The sequence below is a fragment of the Mycteria americana genome, chromosome 16 (assembly GCF_035582795.1).
Source record: "Mycteria americana isolate JAX WOST 10 ecotype Jacksonville Zoo and Gardens chromosome 16, USCA_MyAme_1.0, whole genome shotgun sequence".
NCBI classification, from domain to species: domain Eukaryota; kingdom Metazoa; phylum Chordata; class Aves; order Ciconiiformes; family Ciconiidae; genus Mycteria; species Mycteria americana.
The window spans coordinates 14,601,297-14,622,213 of NC_134380.1; the positions used below are offsets into that span (position 1 = coordinate 14,601,297).

Genomic DNA, 20,917 nt, shown 5'->3' on the forward strand with positions numbered 1-20,917 from the left:
TATATTACTGCTAAATATCCATTTTGTATCCTGTTCCTACACCTATTACCTACATTAACATTAATCCTGCATGCTACCGCTTCCTATCTCTGCCTAAAGTTCCTTTTACACAGTTTTTTATGCAGTGACTTCTTGGCTTCCCCTGCAGCTAGCCTCACTAATGCACGGGGGAAATGACTGCAGATGAGCTCTCCTTCCCTTGCTTCCACCAACAATTCAGGTGCAAATAATAGAGAGATATATATAAATATGTATATATAAAATACATAACTCAATATAGACAATATGTTTCGTAAAGAAAGAAAAAGCTATAATAGCACCTAGCACAAGAGGCCTACTGAGAGCTATTACATCCAGATGCAGCTGCAAGCAGTATTAGAAACTGAAACAGTATTCGAGCTATCTAATCAAGCACTCAAGTCTGAAAATTGCAAAGATTAAAGGTTTCTTCTGACGTTCTATCAGAGTTATACTGCATATCACAGAGTAAGCAATATGTGCAAATTTACATTTAATAAGCATACATGCAGTTGTAGTTCCTTTGTTCATACTGAGTCAAAAGCAGGTGGTCATGCAATGTTTACAGTCAAGACCGCAATAAGATGAAGTGTTTTTAGGTCCATTACTACAGCAGTGTCCTTTAAAGAAGGCCCAAGACAAGGCAAGAAAACAAAACCAGAAACTAAACTCCAGTTGTGTCAACATTCAGATGCAGGAATCCATGGATACCACTAATGGCCAGGCAACCTTTTGCTACCCTAATAAGCCTTTGGCAAGGTAAAGTTTGTAGGCAGAAGTAAATTATTTTATTAGACAAAAATCAACACAGCTGGAAAAAGCTGGCAATCTTTTAGGCATACGAGCCCTCTTTCTGAAAGCTTGTCTGTTTTTCCCAATGCTATCAGTTGGTTTAATGTGAGGGGTTTTCCCTCTCTACCTATACACCTTGGTTTGTTGAATTATTAAGCTATCAGTTAACCCACCACTGAAGCAAGTGAACACAGGCACCAGAGAACCATCCAAGTAATGTCGGATGATGATTAGCGAAGACTGCACACGCAGAGAATACAGATTTTGGAAGAGTGAATTCCTCATTACTAGCCTCAGAAGGATGAGACAGGCCTTTCAAAGACCTATATATAGTTTTTGGTTGTGTAGGAAAAAACCCAGACACTATAAATGAAATTAAGATGCATACCACAAATACCCCTGCTTCCTGCTATCCTGGAAACAATCAGTTCAATACATAGGTGGAGGAAAAACAGCAACAACAACAGAGTCATCTTTTCATGGGTTTCACACAGGAATGACTTGAGATTATAATAAACACATTCATTCTGTGAGTAAAGGCTGACAGCTTAAAAATAAGTTACATTAACTTCATGGGACAGAACTAAGTTACTCATTTCAATTGTCTGCTTTTGAAACTCACATTCTCTCTTTTTTATTTCCTGCATCAAATCCGGCTAGCAGTTCCTACAAGGGGAGAAGCAGATAGGTAACACCAGTACAATGGTACTGATGGAAACACTGTATTGTCACAGGCTTTTTTAAACACTGTACAAGGGGTTAATCATTGCATAATCTTTCTCTGCTTTAATAAGAATCAGAATGTGCTGAATGAAACCTATCATCTGGCCTATGGTAGGTCCCCTAACACAGCTTATACAGCAACGGGGAATTTAAAGAAACACATCAGCCAAATGGCATCCTTCGCAAAATAAGATCAGATTCCATAACCATAGGGGAAAAGAAAAGAAAAAAAGGAAAGAAAAGAAAAAAAGGAGCTTATTTTAAGACTCCCCCCACCTCACATACGTTAAAGTTCAAGTCCTTTACAGACATCTGAGCACTTGTAATACATCAAAAGACTATGCATTACAGAAGTATCTGAACTGTCTTTTAACTTTTAGAGCAGCAGAAAAGTGCTGTATCTCCCCAGTGCTAAAAGCTGTGGGGTTTTTGTTTTGGTTTTTGCTGTTGTTCTGTGGGTTTTCTTTTTTTTTTTTTTAACTGGACACTTTACTTAGCAAATGGGACTGAACAGTCTTGAGCTATACAAAAAGAAACCAAATTAAGTTATTTCAGCCTTTTTTGCCACAACTTAAAGTAAAATTTTAAATATAAAATAACAAATATTAACAGAAGTTAGGTTTATATTATAAGCACATGAATAAAGGGATATTGATTATTATGTACAATCTACCTCAAGCAGTTAGGACATCCATCTCATACACACGCACACCTATATGGAATTAATGGTGATAAACATTTAACTGTTTCCCTCTATTTTTGTAGAACGACAATAGAAACAGTATTAAAGCACAAAAAGTGATCACTAACAAACCACACGAAAAAAGATTTTAAAGGTACATGACAGAGAGTTGTAATCACAAGTCTAAGCTTTTTGTTTAAGTTAAGCAAAACAACTCACTACTATTACAAAGGAAAGTTTTGGCTGCAGTCAAGAGGCTTTTAAACTGAATACTTGCAGAACTACTAAAAAGCTAAGAAACTACAGCCTTACTGAAAAGTTGTCAGAAAAATACTACCATGTTTTCCACTTTGGAGATAAAGTGACAAGAGGGCTGCTGGGAGATAGGAAGCTATGGGAAAGCCTTTTTTTCCACCACCTGTATAGCTGTTGAATTTTAATTTAAAGGACAATAATCAAGAGAGTCATACTGTTTGCCATACTTGGGAAAACAAAAATATGTTGTTAGAGGACTTTACATTTAAATCCCAAGTAAGAACAGTCCTACAGAATGGTCATTCTGGTGTGAAAATCCTCCAAAGTAACATTGCAAGTTATTCAGAGTCCAGCTCGTGGAAATTAAAGACACCAGTGAAGACACCACTGAAGAAGTGTGAAACTCATTCTTCACAACACCTATGTTTCATAAGTGTATGAAAAACTGTTCATAAGGGAGCCATGGATTTTCTAGAAATTAAACTGTTGCAGTGAGCGACCAGTCAGGTGCCAAGACTGAAAAAGCATTAAAAAAATGTGTTTATGAGACACTACTTCCAGGAGTTCAACTGATAAATCACAACTGAAACTTGAGAACAAGAGGATGAGGTCACAAGGGATTTTGGCTAATTCAAGCCAGTTATCAAGTACTGTTCAAGCGAGAAGTGCTCATACTCCTTTGGGTAGGTTCATAAACTGTCTTTGGGAGGCCCATGGGTAAAAGAGTCCTGGATGAAGATGGGTTATTTTAGCATGACTACTATACTGAGGGCAGGGAGATTTGGATTGGCAGGTGTTGGGTGCAAGATGTAATTGCCTAACAATCTCTTTTACCACTTCCATTTACATTATATATTCGTTAGGTTGATAGGCCAAAAATTAACCATTCTAGTTCCAATGATTAAACACATTCATATGTAAATAATTAAAAGCCATTTTAATATCAAATACATTTTTATACAAAAACAAAGAAGGAAGGTTTTGTTGTTCTTTAAAATTTGTAATATATAGAGAGGTGGTACTATTCCCCCCTAAGGTATCACAGCTGAAGGTCAAATTTCACTGTTAGTAAGATTATCCTTTCATGATGAAAGGATAGCAATATAAGAGGCAGAAGGGGGGAAAAAAAAGCGCCTTGTAATTAGGAGTATGATAAACAACGTCCATTTACGCATCTTGCCTAAGGCTGCCTCTGCTTTCTAGATGCTGACCTTTCCTGCAGTTTCAAGGTTAACAAATTTAGCAGTGTGCTGTCTACATAAAATAATCTTACACAATCTCAGATTACTAAACACATTCTTAATAGTTCCTTACAAGGGGCAGCTGCCAGACAAGCAAAGCAGCAGCTACTACACAAGTAATGCATAATTTTCTAAACTGTCATTACAAATCTCATCAATTTAAGCAAAAAAAGGCAAAAAATAGAAGCTTATACAACTACAGCAATGTTAAACCAGAACATTCTAATTAAAAAAATAAAAAAAATAAAAAAAAAAAAAAGGATTGCTGGATGGCACCACAGCAACACAACGTTGCTTCTCCGTATTTTATACCTGTTTCTGACAAGCAAGCTCTCTTTCCAGTTCTTGCATTTTTCCCTCTATGTGATGTTTCACATTCACATACTCCTCATGCTGAAGATCGATGTGACTGTTCCTAGAGCTATAAACAAAAATAAAACAAATTTACAGTAAAGGGCATCTCTGGTGACCTAATAAGGCATACATATGTAAAATTTTTTGAACAGTAACACATAACTATAAATACAAGATGATATTATTTCCTAAAGAAACAGTCACCATAAAATTTTTTCTCATAAGTCAGTTGAAACCAATATAACAGTATATTCCATTTCTCAAAACTATACTTCAAAAGTTAGTTGCATATGAAATATCGAGGATCTGCTGAAAAGTAGTGCAAGACTTCCACTTAACTATAACAGAGTTCCTCCTCCACCCCAAAATTTGTTATGTAAGAAGAAATTGCAAAACAAGGGCTGCCCAGCAGAAATCTGAGCTTTTACATACATTTAAAAATAGAAGCAGCTCCATATCTTTCCCTCTCCTCCCTCCAGTATTTTTATATGCTATCAACAAAAACATTTCTCTGAGATACACTGGAAGAATACCAGTAAGGCCAGCATTTCAAACAAATTAAAATAGTTGATACTGCCACCATGACCAGTAAGTTCTCTAATGATACACTGAACCTTTTCAAGCTTTGGATTCATCCCTGCAAGACTCAACAGGCTTGGTGCACACTGTTACACGGCCAAATAGACCTGGATTGATATTGTGGAGTTCTGCAACCTTCCAATTACTTTCAACTCTGTATTACAGTTATTTTACGTAGCTGAATGAACCGCTGCATTTGGTTAGGTAAGGTTGATCATATAATAACTACACAGACAGAACTGCAAACTAGAACTGCATAATCACAAACAGCTAAATGCATATTCACTTTCATATTCTGCTGGATTTTGCTTTTAAATTTACACTTCACCTGAATTAATCCGAATCTTATAGCCAACACTTATGCATATGAATAAAGTCTAACAGAAGTGTCGTCTGAGCATAGTCTAGACAGGCACTTTTACACCTCCCTTGCTCATCGTGCACTTGGGTCACAACAACCCCGTGCAACGCTACAGGCTTGGGGAAGAGTGGCTGAAAAGCTGCCCAGCGGAAAAGGACCTGGGAGCGTTGGTCGACAGCCAGCTGAACATGAGCCGGCAGTGTGCCCAGGTGGCCAAGAAGGCCAACAGCACACTGGCTTGTATCAGAAATAGCGTGGCCAGCAGCACTAGGGCAGTGATCGTCCCCCTGTACTCGGCACTGGTGAGGCCCCACCTCAAATACTGTGTTCAGTTTTGGGCGCCTCACTACAAGAGAGACATTGATTGAGGGGCTGGAGCATGTCCAGAGAAGAGCAACGAAGCTGGTGAAGGGTCTAGAGCACAAGTCTGAGGAGGAGCGGCTGAGGGAAATGATGAGGGACCTGGGGTTGTTTAGCCTGGAGAAAAGGAGGCTGAGGGGAGACCTCATCGCTCTCTACAACTACCTGAAAGGAGGTTGTAGCAAGGTGGGTGTTGGTCTCTTTTCCCAGGTAAGAAGTGATAGGATGAGAGGAAATGGCCTCAAGTTGCGCCACGGGAGGTTTAGACTGGATATTAGCAGAAATTTCTTCACCGAAAGGGTTGTCAAGCACTGGAACAGGCTGCCCAGGGAAGTGGTGGAGTCACCATCCCTGGAGGTATTTCAAAGACATGTGGATGTGGCACTTAGGGATGTGGTTTAGTGGTGGACTTGGCAGTGCTAGGTTAACAGTTGGCCTTGATGATCTGAAAGGTCTTTTCCAACCTAAACGATTCCATGATTCTACCCCACAACTCCCCAGGGCAAGGCAGATGAGAAGAATAATTGCTGTACTGCCTAGTGACCGGTACCCAGCTCAGCCTGGCGAAGAGGCAATGATGGGTGTAAAAGACTCAAACTCCTTCTTCCATTCCCTTCCATTCCATCCCCATATAAAATTCCTGAACTCACTTTAAATGAATTTGCATATGCTCCAGAACCACAGTAACATCAGTCATTTAGTGACCTTTGAGAATTCCAGATCCGTGTCCAGATCACTTCTAATAACTAAAGAGTTGTTTAAAACTTATCCAGCCATCTCTACATTATAAATGCAGTTTGACCCAGAACACTTTACAGCAGTTACCATTTTAAAAAGAGAATCCCAAAGATACTGTTATATCTGAAGACAGTAGTTAATATTAAACAAGAATGACGTGCAGAAGACAGATCTCAAGAAATAAGCATTAATTCTGCCCCCCGCGAGGCTTAGAAGTCTATACAGAATAATAAAAATAAGTGAGAATGGTCAAACTAAACAAGTGCATTCCTTTAGCTATCTTCACCTTTTAATTGGTTGTATTAGTCATAAATCTCGGTCCTGTCACCGGATATGCCCCAGACTTCTTTCCTTCACAGAGGCCTATCAGAGAAGGTGAGACAAAATGTATTTAAGAGTGCACAAACCCAACTCCTATCATAAGATTAGCTTGCAATGGCTTAAAACAGTTGAAAGGTTGAACTGTTTGTGTTGAATTCACAGCACAATATAGCAACTAATGTCTAGTAACCTTAGATAGTATTACCTACAATGATTGACAGCATTATCATTTGTCTCCTCGCATACACAGAAAGCAAGTGCATCTGATATAACACACAGGAGACATATCAATACTTTCAGATTCATCTCATTTCCCAGAGTTGTATCAGTGCCCAAGGAAAAAGCATTTCCTTCTGACAAATCCTTTTCTGCTCCCCACACTATGTTTCCCTTATAATCATACCATCTCCACCCAGTCATATCATCTCCCCAACATACACCCTTGTAAATTATGAAGGGACACGCTGTATGTTTAAGAGCATCCTCACTTTCACTTAATGCTATCCTTTCTCTAACATGTTGCCAGAAATCAGACAAGTCACTGTGGAAACCAAGATACAGGAGGTGTAAAGATAGCCCAAGTCACTTCTGTTAGCCCTCACTCTGTTCACGTTCTAGGTGTTCCTCTGTCAGAATAGGTAATCGTATCTCCATGCTCAAAGTGCTCCCTACTGTATGAATGATGTTACTGCTTCATCCCAATGCAAATATGTCTTAGAGAAGCTAAATTTCTCTTTTCCTGCATTCTATTCTAAGGAAGTCACATCTCACCTGCAAAACCGTTCCAGCTTTAATTTATGTTCTTCAATGTGTTGTCGATAGTGATAACGAAGTTTGCATCTTTCTTGTCTTTCCTTGACAAGCATTGCTCCACTTTACCCATTTGTACTCTAAGATCACTAATCTCTGCCTGTTTAGCATTTTCAGATGTTTTCAGACAAGTGACTGTGACATCACAGTGTTCTCTTTATCTCTCTCTTCTAAAATTCTTAGGTTATAGACAAAATTGTCTTTCAATTTGTTAAATTTTTCATGCATGTCTTGGAGTTGCTTTTTGATGTCTTGCAGCATTTTCTTTTGACATGGGAACTGGCAAGCATGTAGCTCTTTCCCTTCTTTTTCTTTCCACTGAAGGAGATCATTTAGTTCTTTCTCTACTTGTAACACTACTATAAATCTGAAACAGGAGCTGATGGAAGACAGTTAAGACTGATAACTAATACAAATCAAGTATCTCGTCATTCCCAATCTACTGCATAGCTGATAATTAGTTACCAGTGAATTTTAAATTTAAATTGTAAAGTTTCCTGGACCATCAGGCATTGGCCACTTCTAAAAGCAGAATTTACTTTTATTTGTAGTCCTGCATTGTCCAGGGATAAGACTTTCTAAATTAGTTATGAAATGCCACCAAATTTTGGGGTAGGAAAACATAATTTTCTCCTTTCTTTATACAGATTGAAAAGAGAGGCATAAAAAGATTTAGTCACTGTACTTCTTCTTGCATGCATGCTTCTCTTTTCTTAAAGATATTTATGACAAGACAAGTCACAGTCCAGCCTTCTCTTATATCAACAATATTAACTGCTGTGTCCCATTTGTCTTCTCCTCCCACAATTACTCACAGGACTACAAAGCTACTGTTCTGTCCACAGTTAAATCCACCTTGAAGTTACTTTTCAGAAAGGCCAACAGGTATGAGGAAATAGCTGTATTTCAGCAATGTATTAACTATATCTTTAAAACTAAAAAGAAAATAAACAACATAGAGGTTGTGCTTTTACTGGTAAAACCCTTTACCTGCTTCACTCCCATCTATTGTTTATTCTCCGCATTTGTCTCATATCTAATTATAAACTCTGTAGAAGAAAAAAACATTATTTCTAAGCACCATGGTTGCTTAAAAAAAAAAAAAAAAAAGAGAGAAAAAAAAGGAAAAAAAAAGATGGTAATTTCTGCTCAGATCTCTCCAGAGATTTTCCCAAATCTCTGGAGACAATACAGCTTCTCTCACTGTACAGTTGTACAGTATTATTCTGTGTCAGTGGTTACAGATAATCCCATCTGGGTAAGCACAGGGATGCAGAGAACAAATCAGACAAGCATGCCTTTCAAACAGTGGCTCTTTAATCTCTTTAAATGAAAGAGAGACTTCCCGATCAGCAAACATGATGCAATATCTCTATGCTAGAGGATGCCACAATTTAAACAACATTTTTCTTCACAAACAAACTAGACCACTCTAATTCTCCAGGATCAAAAAATGAGTCTCTGATTGTTGGACGTGACAAGTATAAAAAAATTTAAGCTTGCTCTTCCCAGGTACACTGAGTAACAAACTCTGCTAGAGGACACAATGATCTGGTGGTCTTTCAATTCTGCTGGCCTAGATTTCACATATATCCCTAAGGCAATTAAAATAAAATTATGTTTTCTCTTCATATTCCGCTTTGTGTTGGCAATCTTCAAAATTGTGGTACCATGTAGAAAATAGTATAAGTAGTATCTTCTTCATTTGGCTAAGCAGAAATAGATATTTTTGGTAAAAGTTGCTGTTGTGGATATTCATGAACTGTACTGCCTCCCTGCCTATAACATGCAACGCTAAGGAAGATTTGTTCTTTCTATATCTTCCTTTCAGCTAGTGTTGCTCCAAATGCATCTGCTGGCTACCACAGTTAAAAATATTAAATAAATCTGATTTCCTTCCCCCCTCCACCCCAATCATTAAAGATTAAAAAATGCCTAGGAGATGCTTTCTGGACTCAAGGCACTGAAAGAAGCTATGCTCAGTCTATACCCATTAAGGTATAGAAATACTTTTATAAGTGCCTTTTAAAAACCTGATGTATGGTTCATTAGCTAAAATTAGCAATACATTATTAGAAAAGACCTTTGTGTAAGGAATCAAAAATAAGACCACGGCTTCAGCCTATTAATTCCTTGAAATTATCAAGCTGAAGTCACCGTTTTTCTTGGAAAGAGGTGGTGAAGAAAAATGATACTTCTTTTACAATCTCTCTCTACAATTATCTTAAAATTAAAAGGCACCACACAGTTTCCTATAAAAACAACCTTCCTCCCTATCTCCATATATCTTACCTAAATTGATGAAACAGGTAAATTGAAAGTGATATCCTGAGGTGAGTTTGGGTTATGTATAACATAGGAATCATTCATTTCATATAAAAATATGAATGAATGAGCCTTCCTGTAATTTTAAAATATTGCTTTCCATCACAGAGAGCTGTATTTCTTAGAAATGCAATTTAATAGGGGAGAAGGGAGCATTTTGCCTTTGATAGCAGCAGTATTTATAATTGCAAGTTAATTTCAATAAGGACCATAATGGAAATAACAGTGTAATTTTAAATATAAATTGCACCAATTGCCTGGATGTCTTATAGTCAAAAGAGGAATAGTAAACCTATATATGGTGGCATTAAAAGATGACTTCGGAAACAGCATACATATAAGTAAGAGACACCATCTTACCACAAGCACAGCTTACCTGTACAACCTAAACAGCAAAGATACCCGTTACAGTCCAACCACTTACTTCAAGCGTATCCAGAAAGAGGTGATTGATAGCTACTCCTGTTCCCCCACATAAGGGCCTAATGGGACTCATATCAGCCTCTTTACCAAAGGAAAATGATGGCTTGGCTGTAAATCACACACAATTGAATGTGGTTGGCATATCTGATTCAGTTGAGATTTCATAGAATCATTTAGAAATGTAAAAGACTTGGGAAAGGTCTTCTAAGACCTTTAAGATCATCAAGTCCAACTGTTAACCTGGCACTGCCAAGTCCACCACTAAACCACATCCCTAAGTGCCACATCCACATGTCTTTGAAATACCTCCAGGGATGGTGACTCCACCACTTCCCTGGGCAGCCTGTTCCAGTGCTTGACAACCCTTTCGGTGAAGAAATTTCTGCTAATATCCAGTCTAAACCTCCCGTGGCGCAACTTGAGGCCATTTCCTCTCATCCTATCACTTCTTACCTGGGAAAAGAGACCAACACCCACCTTGCTACAACCTCCTTTCAGGTAGTTGTAGAGAGCGATGAGGTCTCCCCTCAGCCTCCTTTTCTCCAGGCTAAACAACCCCAGGTCCCTCATCATTTCCCTCAGCCGCTCCTCCTCAGACTTGTGCTCTAGACCCTTCACCAGCTTCGTTGCTCTTCTCTGGACATGCTCCAGCCCCTCAATCAATGTCTCTCTTGTAGTGAGGCGCCCAAAACTGAACACAGTATTTGAGGTGGGGCCTCACCAGTGCCGAGTACAGGGGGACGATCACTGCCCTAGTGCTGCTGGCCACGCTATTTCTGATACAAGCCAGTGTGCTGTTGGCCTTCTTGGCCACCTGGGCACACTGCCGGCTCATGTTCAGCTGGCTGTCGACCAACACTCCCAGGTCCTTTTCCGCTGGGCAGCTTTTCAGCCACTCTTCCCCAAGCCTGTAGCGTTGCATGGGGTTGTTGTGACCCGAGCGCAGGACTTGGCACTGAGCCTTGTTGAACCTCATACAACTGGCCTTGGCCCATGGATCCAGCCTGTCCAGATCCCTCTGCAGAGCCTTCCTACCCTCCAGCAGATCAACACTGTTTTTGCAACTGTTACTACTAAAATGCTACTTCAAAAATTTAGATGCCATGTTTGAGCTAGTAACTTTTCAATCAAATAAGGAGAACAAGGTGATGCTGAAGAACATTGACAGTAATACTTGAGAACCTTCAGACTTCCATACAACCCCTACCTGTCAAAGAGGTGTAAAGCTTTAAAATTTGGTCAAAGTGTAAAGAAGCTGTACTTGCTTCTCTCTTCCTTGCTATCCTTATAACATATCCTTACTGTACCAAGAAGATGTACCTAACAGACCAGCAGAGCTAATAAACCGGGATTGCTTCTCTTCCTTTCAAAACTACAGAAAAGAGGATGAGAAAGAAAACACTACACAGCTAGTATCACTTAAGTATCTCTACCCACAACTGTTTTCCTTGATGAAGCAGTAACAGACAGAACCAAGACCACCTGAGTATTAGCACAGCTGTTTCACTATGTGTTGCAACTCATTATGAGACAAGCAACCAACATAGGCCACAGCTATACTGTTAAGTAGCTGTGCCATAGCATTGTTGTGGGGGAAAAAAAAAAAAAAGGGAAATCACGTCAACACAGTTCCAAGAAAAAAAATTATGACAATCGGTGATACCAGTTAGCATCGCTTGTGTGCCGTTTCTTTCCTTACTGCTAGTAGCTGGTTTGCTATTTGCCTTACAAGTAAGGTTAGACATATACAACAGCAAATATACATCATGCATTATACAATCTGATCAGAATAGATAAAATATAGCAGAAGCTGGGGGATAGGGTAAGAACCAATAACATACAAGAGAAACCTGGGATGTCAGGTACTGTACATATACTTCTGGCCAAGTATGGGGTGGGCTATTCTGTGGGGTACATGATAACCTGATGTCAGGCTCTGCCATTATGCAGGACAGACGGAAGAACAGGAGGCATAAGGGACTGCATAAGTAAAAGACAAGTCATGGCAGGAAGAAACAATCGCCCCTGGGACTGAGAAATGGGTACATATTCTAGAGAGTGTCCAGGAATGTAAATAGAGGGCAACACACCATGAGGAGCACCGACACTGAGTCCATAGAGCAAATAACTTCAAGGATGGCAGGAGGGGACAGCCACATGGGTGGAGGAAGGGAATGCTACTGGCAAGCCAGGGATCAAGTACTCTGCAGAACTAGAGGCCTGTACACCTTAAGTGCCGAGAGGGAGAGAAAGACATAATCGAGTGGGAGCGAAAGAAAACACTGCCAGGGGAACAGCCAGCAGGCAGGAAGCAGATCCCAGGAGGAGGTGTGAGAAGTCCCACGGAGGGCCCAGAAAGTCAGATGCTCTGAGGCAGAAGAGTAGATGGCAAGCAGACTGCCCAGGTCAAGTCCCTTAGGGGAAGGTAGTAGAGGGGAGCACACGGTAGCACAAGATAACAGATAACGCTTGGGACTCAGAGGCAGCACGCAGAGGGCACTTAGTAGCAGGAAGGGTCCCCGGAGAGAGAAAAGGGCGCAAGATGCACGGGGGCCGCGTCGGGAGCTCCGAAGGACAAGCTGCGGCACAACGGGACGCTGCGCGGCCGCTGTGCCTTCTGACGGCGCCCGTGGGCAGTCCAGTCGCAGCTCGGCTCCTCCCGACACGAACCTGCCCGCCCTCGTCCTTCTGCTCATGGCGGCGAGCCGCCTCTCACGGGAAGCGCGGCGGGCAGCTCTAGCCGAGAGGCGGGCCCGTCGCCATAGGAACCGCGGCCCTTGCCGCCCGGCCCACCGCCAGCCCCAGGCGGGCCCCGTGGCGAGCATCGCCTGCGCCCAATCAACGCTGTGCCGGCCCCGCCCCGCTCCGCCCCCAGACCTTTGGTCACCCGCCCCGGCCCCGGCCCGCCGAGTACAGGCCTCGCTGTTGCCGGTTGTAGCTGCCTCCCGCTACAGCCCTAGCTCCGTTAGGGATCGCCGGCTCCCCTCACTGCCTTCTTGCTCAACAAACCAGCGCTTCTCGGCTCCTCTCGCTGCATTCACTTCCAGGCACCTGGTACCACATCCTTCTCGTATTTCCTCCTTTCACCCTCTCCGTTAACATACAGCAGCCCCTCCTCCACACTGTGCGAGCATGTGCACACCCCTTTGTAGCCCCGGTCTCTTTTAACACCCCCTTCTCCCAAAACACAGCTACCAGTTGTTTCATGCTCCTAAAACTCAATTTCTTGTTTACTTGTCTTCCTATACATTTTGTTTATCAGACCGTTTAGTATTAAACAATTTCTCCATAGTACAGATCAGGAAGGAGACTCTTGCCCCATTTCAAGCACAGCTGTTCGGAATGGGAGCAAACAGGGAACAGACTTCCCATTCTCTCCTAACTCCCACTGCATTGTGTGAAAACCTTTAAAAAGCTTGTAAAACAAGCTCAGGCCGACTGCAACACGAGGTCATGCAGCACAGATAAGTAAGTTCTGCTATCAAGGTACTTAATTATTAAAAAGTGCATCTATCAACTAACCCAGACAACACTGTCTACGTGAGACTGAGGAAGCCATAACGCATGAACCGGACGTCAAGCATGAGTTTCCCTTAGTCATTCTAGATGACTTGCTTGTCTGGAAGTCATGAGGCAAACTTCCTGTAATGCTCTCTCACTTTTTCATATTTCTGGATTATATAAATGGCTTTGCTAGCCGAGAGACCTTTCAGAAACCTGAATCTTGCATGATTTATATCTGAAGTACACTAATTTAAAGAAAATATAATATTATCAGTAGTTCTTATATATCTTTCCTTAGGTCATCAGAAGAGAACCGTTTTTCCTAACCCCATGTCATCTAAAGAAAGGAGGGGTTTATTTCCATCAGTAACTATTATTGAAAATTAGAATCCGAACTAATAATTTGACTTTTGAAATAAATCAAGTTTCATTTAGCTACGTGAAGTGTATCTACATATAATTTCAGAATACTACAATTACTAAAGGGATTTAGTTCATTTGTTTATATGAATTACCTCTAGTTTAAAATATAGCAGTGAAATCTGGCCTCAAATGATTTTCCAAATCTGAGTGCACAAAAATTATAGTGCAAGTCCCAGCACAATTTATACTCTGCAGTGGGCCTCTCAAAGCACTCATCAGAATCAATACACAGTAAGTGAGTGTCTAAATCCATATACCATGCTGACCGGTGGCATACTCCTTTTCCTTACATCTTACCCCAGAGTTGCCTAACCTATCAACCGCATTATCTTTTGCAACCCTTCCTCAACCCCCCCCTTTCAAATTAGCTGTCATCTTCTCCAAGGTACCTTCAGACAGTCCCTAGTCACGTAGTTAAACGTATGTCGGTTCCCCAAATGAGTAACTGATGGCTTCTAGTGATTCAATAGTGCCAAAAATGGGTAAATTTTAATCTTAACGGTGAGTCAAAAAGATTACAGTCTACGCAACATGGATTTTGGGATCAATGTAGAAACCTGTATACACCTGAAATAAATGCAGAAAATGTCCTGGTTTCACATATGTAAATGAAAGGAAACCTTTTTCCCTTTTAGCAAAAATGAACAGGAATTCAGAAGAGAGGGATAGATTTTCTGTTCTTATCACACACTAGTGAGTTCAGTAAGATTTAGGCTAAAGGTAGATTTCAGCCACCTTTAGAACCACCTTCAGAGTCACAACTTCGGAATACAAGTCTCTGGCCCCATCAGTGTACTGTGAAATAGCAACACTTACCAGTAGCCTCACAAAGGAAGAAAGAAAATGGACCCACCCTCTGAAAATGCTGCATTTTAGAGAGGAAAAGCAGGGTATATCCTGGCTACAAATACACTACTAGGCTTGAAAGCGCTTTTACATTTCCAGTCCAAAGGCTACATCCAACTCATCATGGCCCAACTCCACAACAAGACAAGACCCAGGGTTACACAAACTATTTATCCTGCCACCCTCATTCTTGTTTCTATGAAAAGTAGCTCCAAGACACAGGCCACATGAGAGCCATGGCACACTCCAAAGGTGCTTACCTGGACAATCAGAGGAACAGATTTATGAGAAACATCATGCAGGGACTCAGTAAATGAATACGGACATAGTCTACCTTGATGAAACATAAAAATGAAAATGTGGCTCAGAAAAGTCTTTCTTTCAAGTGCAGCTTTCCTTCAAATGAATAAACTTACTTCCACAGAACCCTGAGGAATGTATTTGGTATACAGTATACAAACAATAAATATAAAAAATTCAGAACTAACATTTAAAAATGATCTTCTAAATAGAAGTGGCCTACTTTACAGCTTGCAAAGGACTCCAGAGGAATTTTTGATCCCCTCTGAAATTTGCATGCTGTTATTTAGGAACTAAATGACACATTTAAATTCCAGTTTCATCCAGGCTAGAAGAATTTGATTTCCATGGCTCTCTTTTCCATGTCTACCTGTACAACAACTGTGGGTTCATATTTTTGAAGACTATATACACCTTTGTAGGTACAGTTCATGTTCCTCAACTGCATCTTGAGAGTCATATAAAAAGACCTTATTTTCATACTTGCTTTAGAAACAAACTAAAAGTTACCAAAACCTCAACTCTGAGTATTACCGGCCTTTCTGCAATAAAGATCTTACAAGGGCTCTTTGTACAACATGATCTGCTACATTTACCTTTTGAATCAAAGGCAGAGGGTGCATAGCGCACAGTTAGCCATGTATTAAACCATTTGAAATGGTCAATATTACTGTTAACATTCTTAAAAATACTGCAGTGAAAATCCATAGTTAATACAACAGACTCCATTCAAGTGCAAATAAGAAAACAAAGCCTTAAAACCAAAATATCTATAAAAGCTTAATAAGAATAAATGTTTACAGGCACTTTTAAGGTAATATTTGGGACTTACCTACAAACTGCAGGAACACCAAAGAGTACAGCTGGAATTTGGAACAGGAAGTAGCAACCACCCAAACCTGTTAGGATACACAGAAGCATTTCTACAGTTCAGGAGGTGCTAGGGAAGACATTTGCCATCAGAAGCCCTAAGTTCCAGAGCAACAAAGCTTTGTCCTAATGTCAGCTACCCTCTTCCTATTTATGCTCCATAACAACAATACTCCAGTCGCTTCTGCCTTTTTGGAAGCCTGATCAGGCAAAAATTTCCAGCATTCTCTGTCTTTACTGACGTGAATGGCAAAGTTATTGGTTTCACTACACCACTGTTTTTAATGGAAACAATCTAGGAATCTCATGAAGCTCAACAGAGGAAAATGTAAAGTCCTGCACTGGGTGAGGAATAACCCCGTGCACCTCTACGGCCTGGGGGCCAGCCAGTTGGAAAGCTGAGGGTCCTGCTGGACAATGAATTGACCATGAGCCAGCAATGTGCCTTTCTATTCAGGACCCAGAATATCATTAGCCTTCCTTGCCGCAAAGGCGCAAAATAAAAAATAGCAAAGTCAAACGAAATATGTAGATAAAGAACACACCAGGATCCTTATTTATTTGGAAACTAGAAAGGAATTATGGAGTGAAGGACTTTTTAGTGGAGGGTTGGTGGAATCTAGTATCTATTAAGTAGAACCCAACAACATTATACTTTCCTATTAAGAATCCGCTTTAGCAAGAAAGTAAACTGAGACTTTCATGGTCTACTCTGGACAAAGAATTTGCCTATTTAATGACTCCTCATCTTCAACAACACTTGGAGAATATCTGTAATAAGTGGCATACTTACAGATTAACAGTACTAAGATGCAGAATTTTTTTTTATTTAGTTAGAACTGTAAAGAAGAATTTTTCAAAGCTCTTTTTGTAGTGAGATGCCTTAAGTCACTGTGTTTTGAGTTCTCTTTGCTGCACTTTAATATTCCCTCTACTCGTAAGTGTACTGCAGCATATTTAATGCTTAAACACATGCAACGTAACTTCACCTAACAGATACGGGTTTTGTGCCTTCATCTCAGTTCCAAGTGTTTATGAGGTTATCCAGACTCTGTGCAGGCTTCTGCAAGCACAGCAACCCTGTGTTCTGCTCACTTACACTACTGCCTTGTTGAATACTGAATCAAATCCAATGATCTGGGTGCTGATGTTGGGGACTGTCGTTTACCCTGGCATGTCATCCTCTATGAACACATTTATTTCAGAAAATGCATTCTTCGAAAAACAATAGGAGCCATCAGCTGCAAAAGTGAGACCACAGACCACCAGTCAGTTTTCTCAGCAACTGGTCTATGCCTATGGACGTTCACTTCTGAAAAACAGACCAACTGCAACGACGCTCTTCTGCCTCTAGAAAAAAACCCACTGACCTCTTAAATGGTGTGAATGTTCCACAACTTCCACAACTGAACGCTAACCAGAGAGCATGTGTTGCACTCTGCTGACCAGGCTGCAGAGAGATGGAGGCATTTCTATGATGTGGTGATTCAAGGAAATTCAAGGAGTGGTGATTCAAGGAGTGGTGATTCAAGGAGTAACAAAGCAGAAGATTTTGCAGGATGGAACTGTGCTCCTTAAGAAATTACAGTCAGAGGGTGGGGTCATGACAAATTAAACTGTCTCCCTCCTTTAAGGTAGCTGTAGAGAGCGATGAGGTCTCCCCTCAGCCTCCTTTTCTCCAGGCTAAACAACCCCAGTTCCCTCAGCCGCTCCTCATAAGACTTCTGCTCTAGACCCTTCACCAGCTTCGTTGCCCTTCTCTGGACACGCTCCAGCACCCCAATGTCTTTCTTGTAGTGAGGGGCCCAAAACTGAATGCAGTATTTGAGGTGGGGCCTCACCAGTGCCGAGTGCAGGGGGATGATCACTCCCCTATACACTGGACTGTGTGCTGTAAGCACACAAAGGAGTGGAGCACCTGCTCCTGAATTTCCTACGCGCTGAGTGGCCTAAGGAGTGCTACTTTTCTGTACTGCAAATTAGAAGCCCATCACAACTTGTGTGGATGCTAAATAATAGCAATATCAACACACAGTCAGTTTTATAATTCATCATTTGTATGAATAGCAGTAGAGCCCCAGCAGATCAGTGCAGAAAGCTCACTTCATCTAGATATAAAAGGAGAGATATATCAAGCAGGAATATTTGCAGGCAGTGCTCCCTTGGTAAAGGATGACGAGGGATGCCTGTAAGTTATCTGCAGAATGCATGCTATCACAGTCAAAATGGCTAAGAAGAAGGGAAAAAAAAGCAAGGAAGCTCGTAAAAGTCTTTCTTATCTGAGGAGACAACGAAGAAATTGTGATCACTCCCTGGAAAATATAAACGGCAGCACAGAACAGACCTCAACTACAGAAGCCAATTCGCACGTTTAAGTCCACTGCTCAGGTCCTGCTCCTCGGCAGCCGGGGCAGCATTCCACGCGGGCAGGATCCAACCCCGCCTGGCGCTCTGTGCAAGCAGCGGACAGCTCGCATTGGTGCCTTGTGCGCCAGCCCGCTCGGCCCAAGGCGCCCACGGCGCTCCGCTTCGGCGGGGCCGGGCCGCACGCGGCCGGGGTGCCCCTGCACGGGCAAACCTGTAGCGGCGGGAAGGAGTCACGTGGCGGCGCTAGGACCCGGCGCCCCCGCTCTGGCGTGGGAGGGGCGAGCAGCCACCGACCTGCCGCGCCGAAGCGCTCCGCAGCCGGCGCGAGGCAGACGGGCCGGGGTGGGTCTGCCCGGCCGCACGGGGAGAGCGGGCAGCGGTCCGGCGCGAGCACGGGCGTCCTCACGCTGAGGCGCGGGACGTGACTCAGGTACTGAGGCGGAGCCGTCGTGCGTGATGCTGCGGAGTGCTTGGCTGGCGCACGGGGGCAAACGCCATGGGGAGCGCGGGGGTGGGAGGGGGTCCGCAGCCGGGTGAGCTGACTCCGGCGCGTCGGGCAGGCCGAGGGCGCATCTCTGAGCGAGGCTGCCCGGCCCGGCGGACGCGCTCGAGAGCGGACGAAGCTTTGGGCGCGCGCGGCGCGGGCGTCGCCGCTTCATCCCTCGCCTAGAGGCTGCGCGGGGCGCCGGTGGGGCGGCGGGCAGGGCGCGGACTGTCCTCACCCCTGGGCACCTCCTCTCGTGAGGCGGCGGGGCGCCCCCCCGCCGGCTGCCTTTCTCCCCGCGCATGGGGCCAGACGGACGCATTTCTTCCTGGGGAAACGCGCGCTGCGGTATGGGGTCGCTCAGCGTCCCCGCCGCCGTCGGCCTGACAGCGCTGTCCGGGCGCTGAGCGGTGCTGGCGACCGAGCCCCGCTCCGGCTGCTGCGGGAGAGAGCTGTCCCGAGCTTCCCGCTTTGGCGGCCGGGTCACGCCTAGGCGCGCGGTGCCGCCGGCCCCAGCGCACGTACCGTGCCACACCGGTGGCTCGTGAGGCACCCGCTAGCTCGGGCTTTGTTCCCGCCATCGCTGGCTTCAGACCGGTACCGGGCGACGAGGGTCTCCGCGTCCAGCCCCGCCTCCACGATCCCTTCGCTGCCGCTCACCTTTCATTTCAGCGTCAAGCCCCGGGGAGTAAATTCCGGAGTTCCCTTTGTCACAGCGGTGACGGTTCAGATTCGCCAAAGCGAGGGACGCGCAGCCTGAGGGACCGTCCCCTCATAAGGACATCGCCGCAGCCCCGGGCGTGAACTCCGTTACTCGGTTCTGCGAGCGCTCCGAGAACGGTGAGGCGCTCGGGCGCGGAACCGCGCGGCTGCCGCTCCAGGCTGCGAGAGCATCGGCGGCGGCGGCCCGATCGCTCCGCGGGAGCCGACAGGGCTGGGGCGGCGCGGGCTACGTGCCTGCCCCGGAGCGCCGCGCGGGCGGCCGTGGCCGTTGCCGTTGGCGGCGCCGCGACTGCCACCATTGTTCTCCCGACCCCGCTCCTCCCCGCGGGCGGGCCGCCGCAGCCCCGCCGAATCTGGTGGGAAAGAGCCCTTTTTTGCTACTGCTCGTAATCCGCATGAAAAGGTCTTCGGTTTGCCTTGCTTTAAACGGCTCTGTGGAGAAAAGAAAAGTGCACGAAGGTGAGGCGGAATCGTAGACGTACAACTTCCTCACAGGCGCAAACAGTTAACACCGGTCGTGGAAACGCACTCTTGGTCAGCGGGCTTGCGTGCTTTTTGGGTAAAGCAGTTGGAAAACGGTTTAGTTTAGGATGTCACAGAGTGAAGTCATGTATGGTTTTGCAATGTTTATTTGAGAGGGAACGGTAGTTTGTTAAGGTGTGGTAGTTGGCAGTTTAAAAATGTAAACCAGAATCTATTAGTACAGTACACCTGTTGTAGTTCAGTCAGAAGTATAACTCAAGATAAATTATAAAAATGTTAAGGTGATGTTTTAAATTGTGACTGAAGTGGGAGTTCACGTATCTCGATGTATGACACCATGTTATGCAGCTGCACTGTCCAAAGTGATTGTGTAGAATGACACCTCTTGGCCAGATGATCTTTCCCCACTATATTCAGCTCCGTGTGCTAACCTAGCTTGGGGTACAGTGCACGTGCGTGTGAGTACTTTATGTATCAGGGTAGTTCCATGGTATTCCGCAAAAATAAGCACCTATGTCCAGTTGGTGACAGGACTGGACCCTTACTTAGTATTTATCTAGCTCTGCCACTTTTTGATTTTATACTAGACAAAATAAGGACACTTCTCTACTATAAACAATTGGCAAGAGTTTCTATTTTTCTAAACCTCTGACACATTGCAAAGCCACCATAGCTGCAGGGCTGAAATTAATTTTCATGATACATGAAGAATGAATTGCAAGTATTCAACTGAAGTTGGGATTCTGCAACTTCTATTTTTGAAAGCATACAGAAAGCAGCCAGAAAATTCAAACGCAACTGAAGGCATGCTTGTCACTTTTTCTGTGCACACAGAAAGGGCATATGCCGTCTGGTCTTAAGGTGCCGCTGTGATGCTGACATTAATGCACTTACGGTAATGCATGTGGTGTAAAAAAAACCCATAGACTTTAGAA

At 43.4% G+C, this 20,917-nt stretch overlaps 1 protein-coding gene and 2 long non-coding RNA genes across 3 annotated transcripts in view; 1 reads left to right on the top strand and 2 right to left on the bottom strand.

Moving 5' to 3' along the window:
- Positions 1 to 7,290, bottom strand: part of CCDC57 (coiled-coil domain containing 57) — a 40,015-nt gene extending 32,725 nt beyond the window's left edge. Inside the window, exons 1-2 of the mRNA XM_075518668.1 lie at positions 7,196 to 7,290; positions 4,024 to 4,132 (exon numbers count right to left, since the gene is read on the bottom strand). Coding sequence (XP_075374783.1) covers positions 4,024 to 4,132; positions 7,196 to 7,290 — 204 coding nt within the window. The remainder of the gene's footprint in view (positions 1 to 4,023; positions 4,133 to 7,195) is intronic.
- A 5,680-nt stretch (positions 7,291 to 12,970) lies between these two features.
- Positions 12,971 to 13,882, top strand: LOC142417630 (uncharacterized). Its single transcript, XR_012778084.1, has 3 exons — positions 12,971 to 13,036; positions 13,280 to 13,450; positions 13,785 to 13,882. It is a non-coding gene; the product is annotated as an uncharacterized LOC142417630 (long non-coding RNA).
- A 403-nt stretch (positions 13,883 to 14,285) lies between these two features.
- Positions 14,286 to 17,400, bottom strand: LOC142417632 (uncharacterized). The gene is made up of 3 exons (XR_012778086.1): positions 17,296 to 17,400; positions 15,888 to 15,954; positions 14,286 to 14,476 (listed from the first exon to the last, which is right to left on the bottom strand). It is a non-coding gene; the product is annotated as an uncharacterized LOC142417632 (long non-coding RNA).
- Positions 17,401 to 20,917: the final 3,517 nt, after the last annotated feature.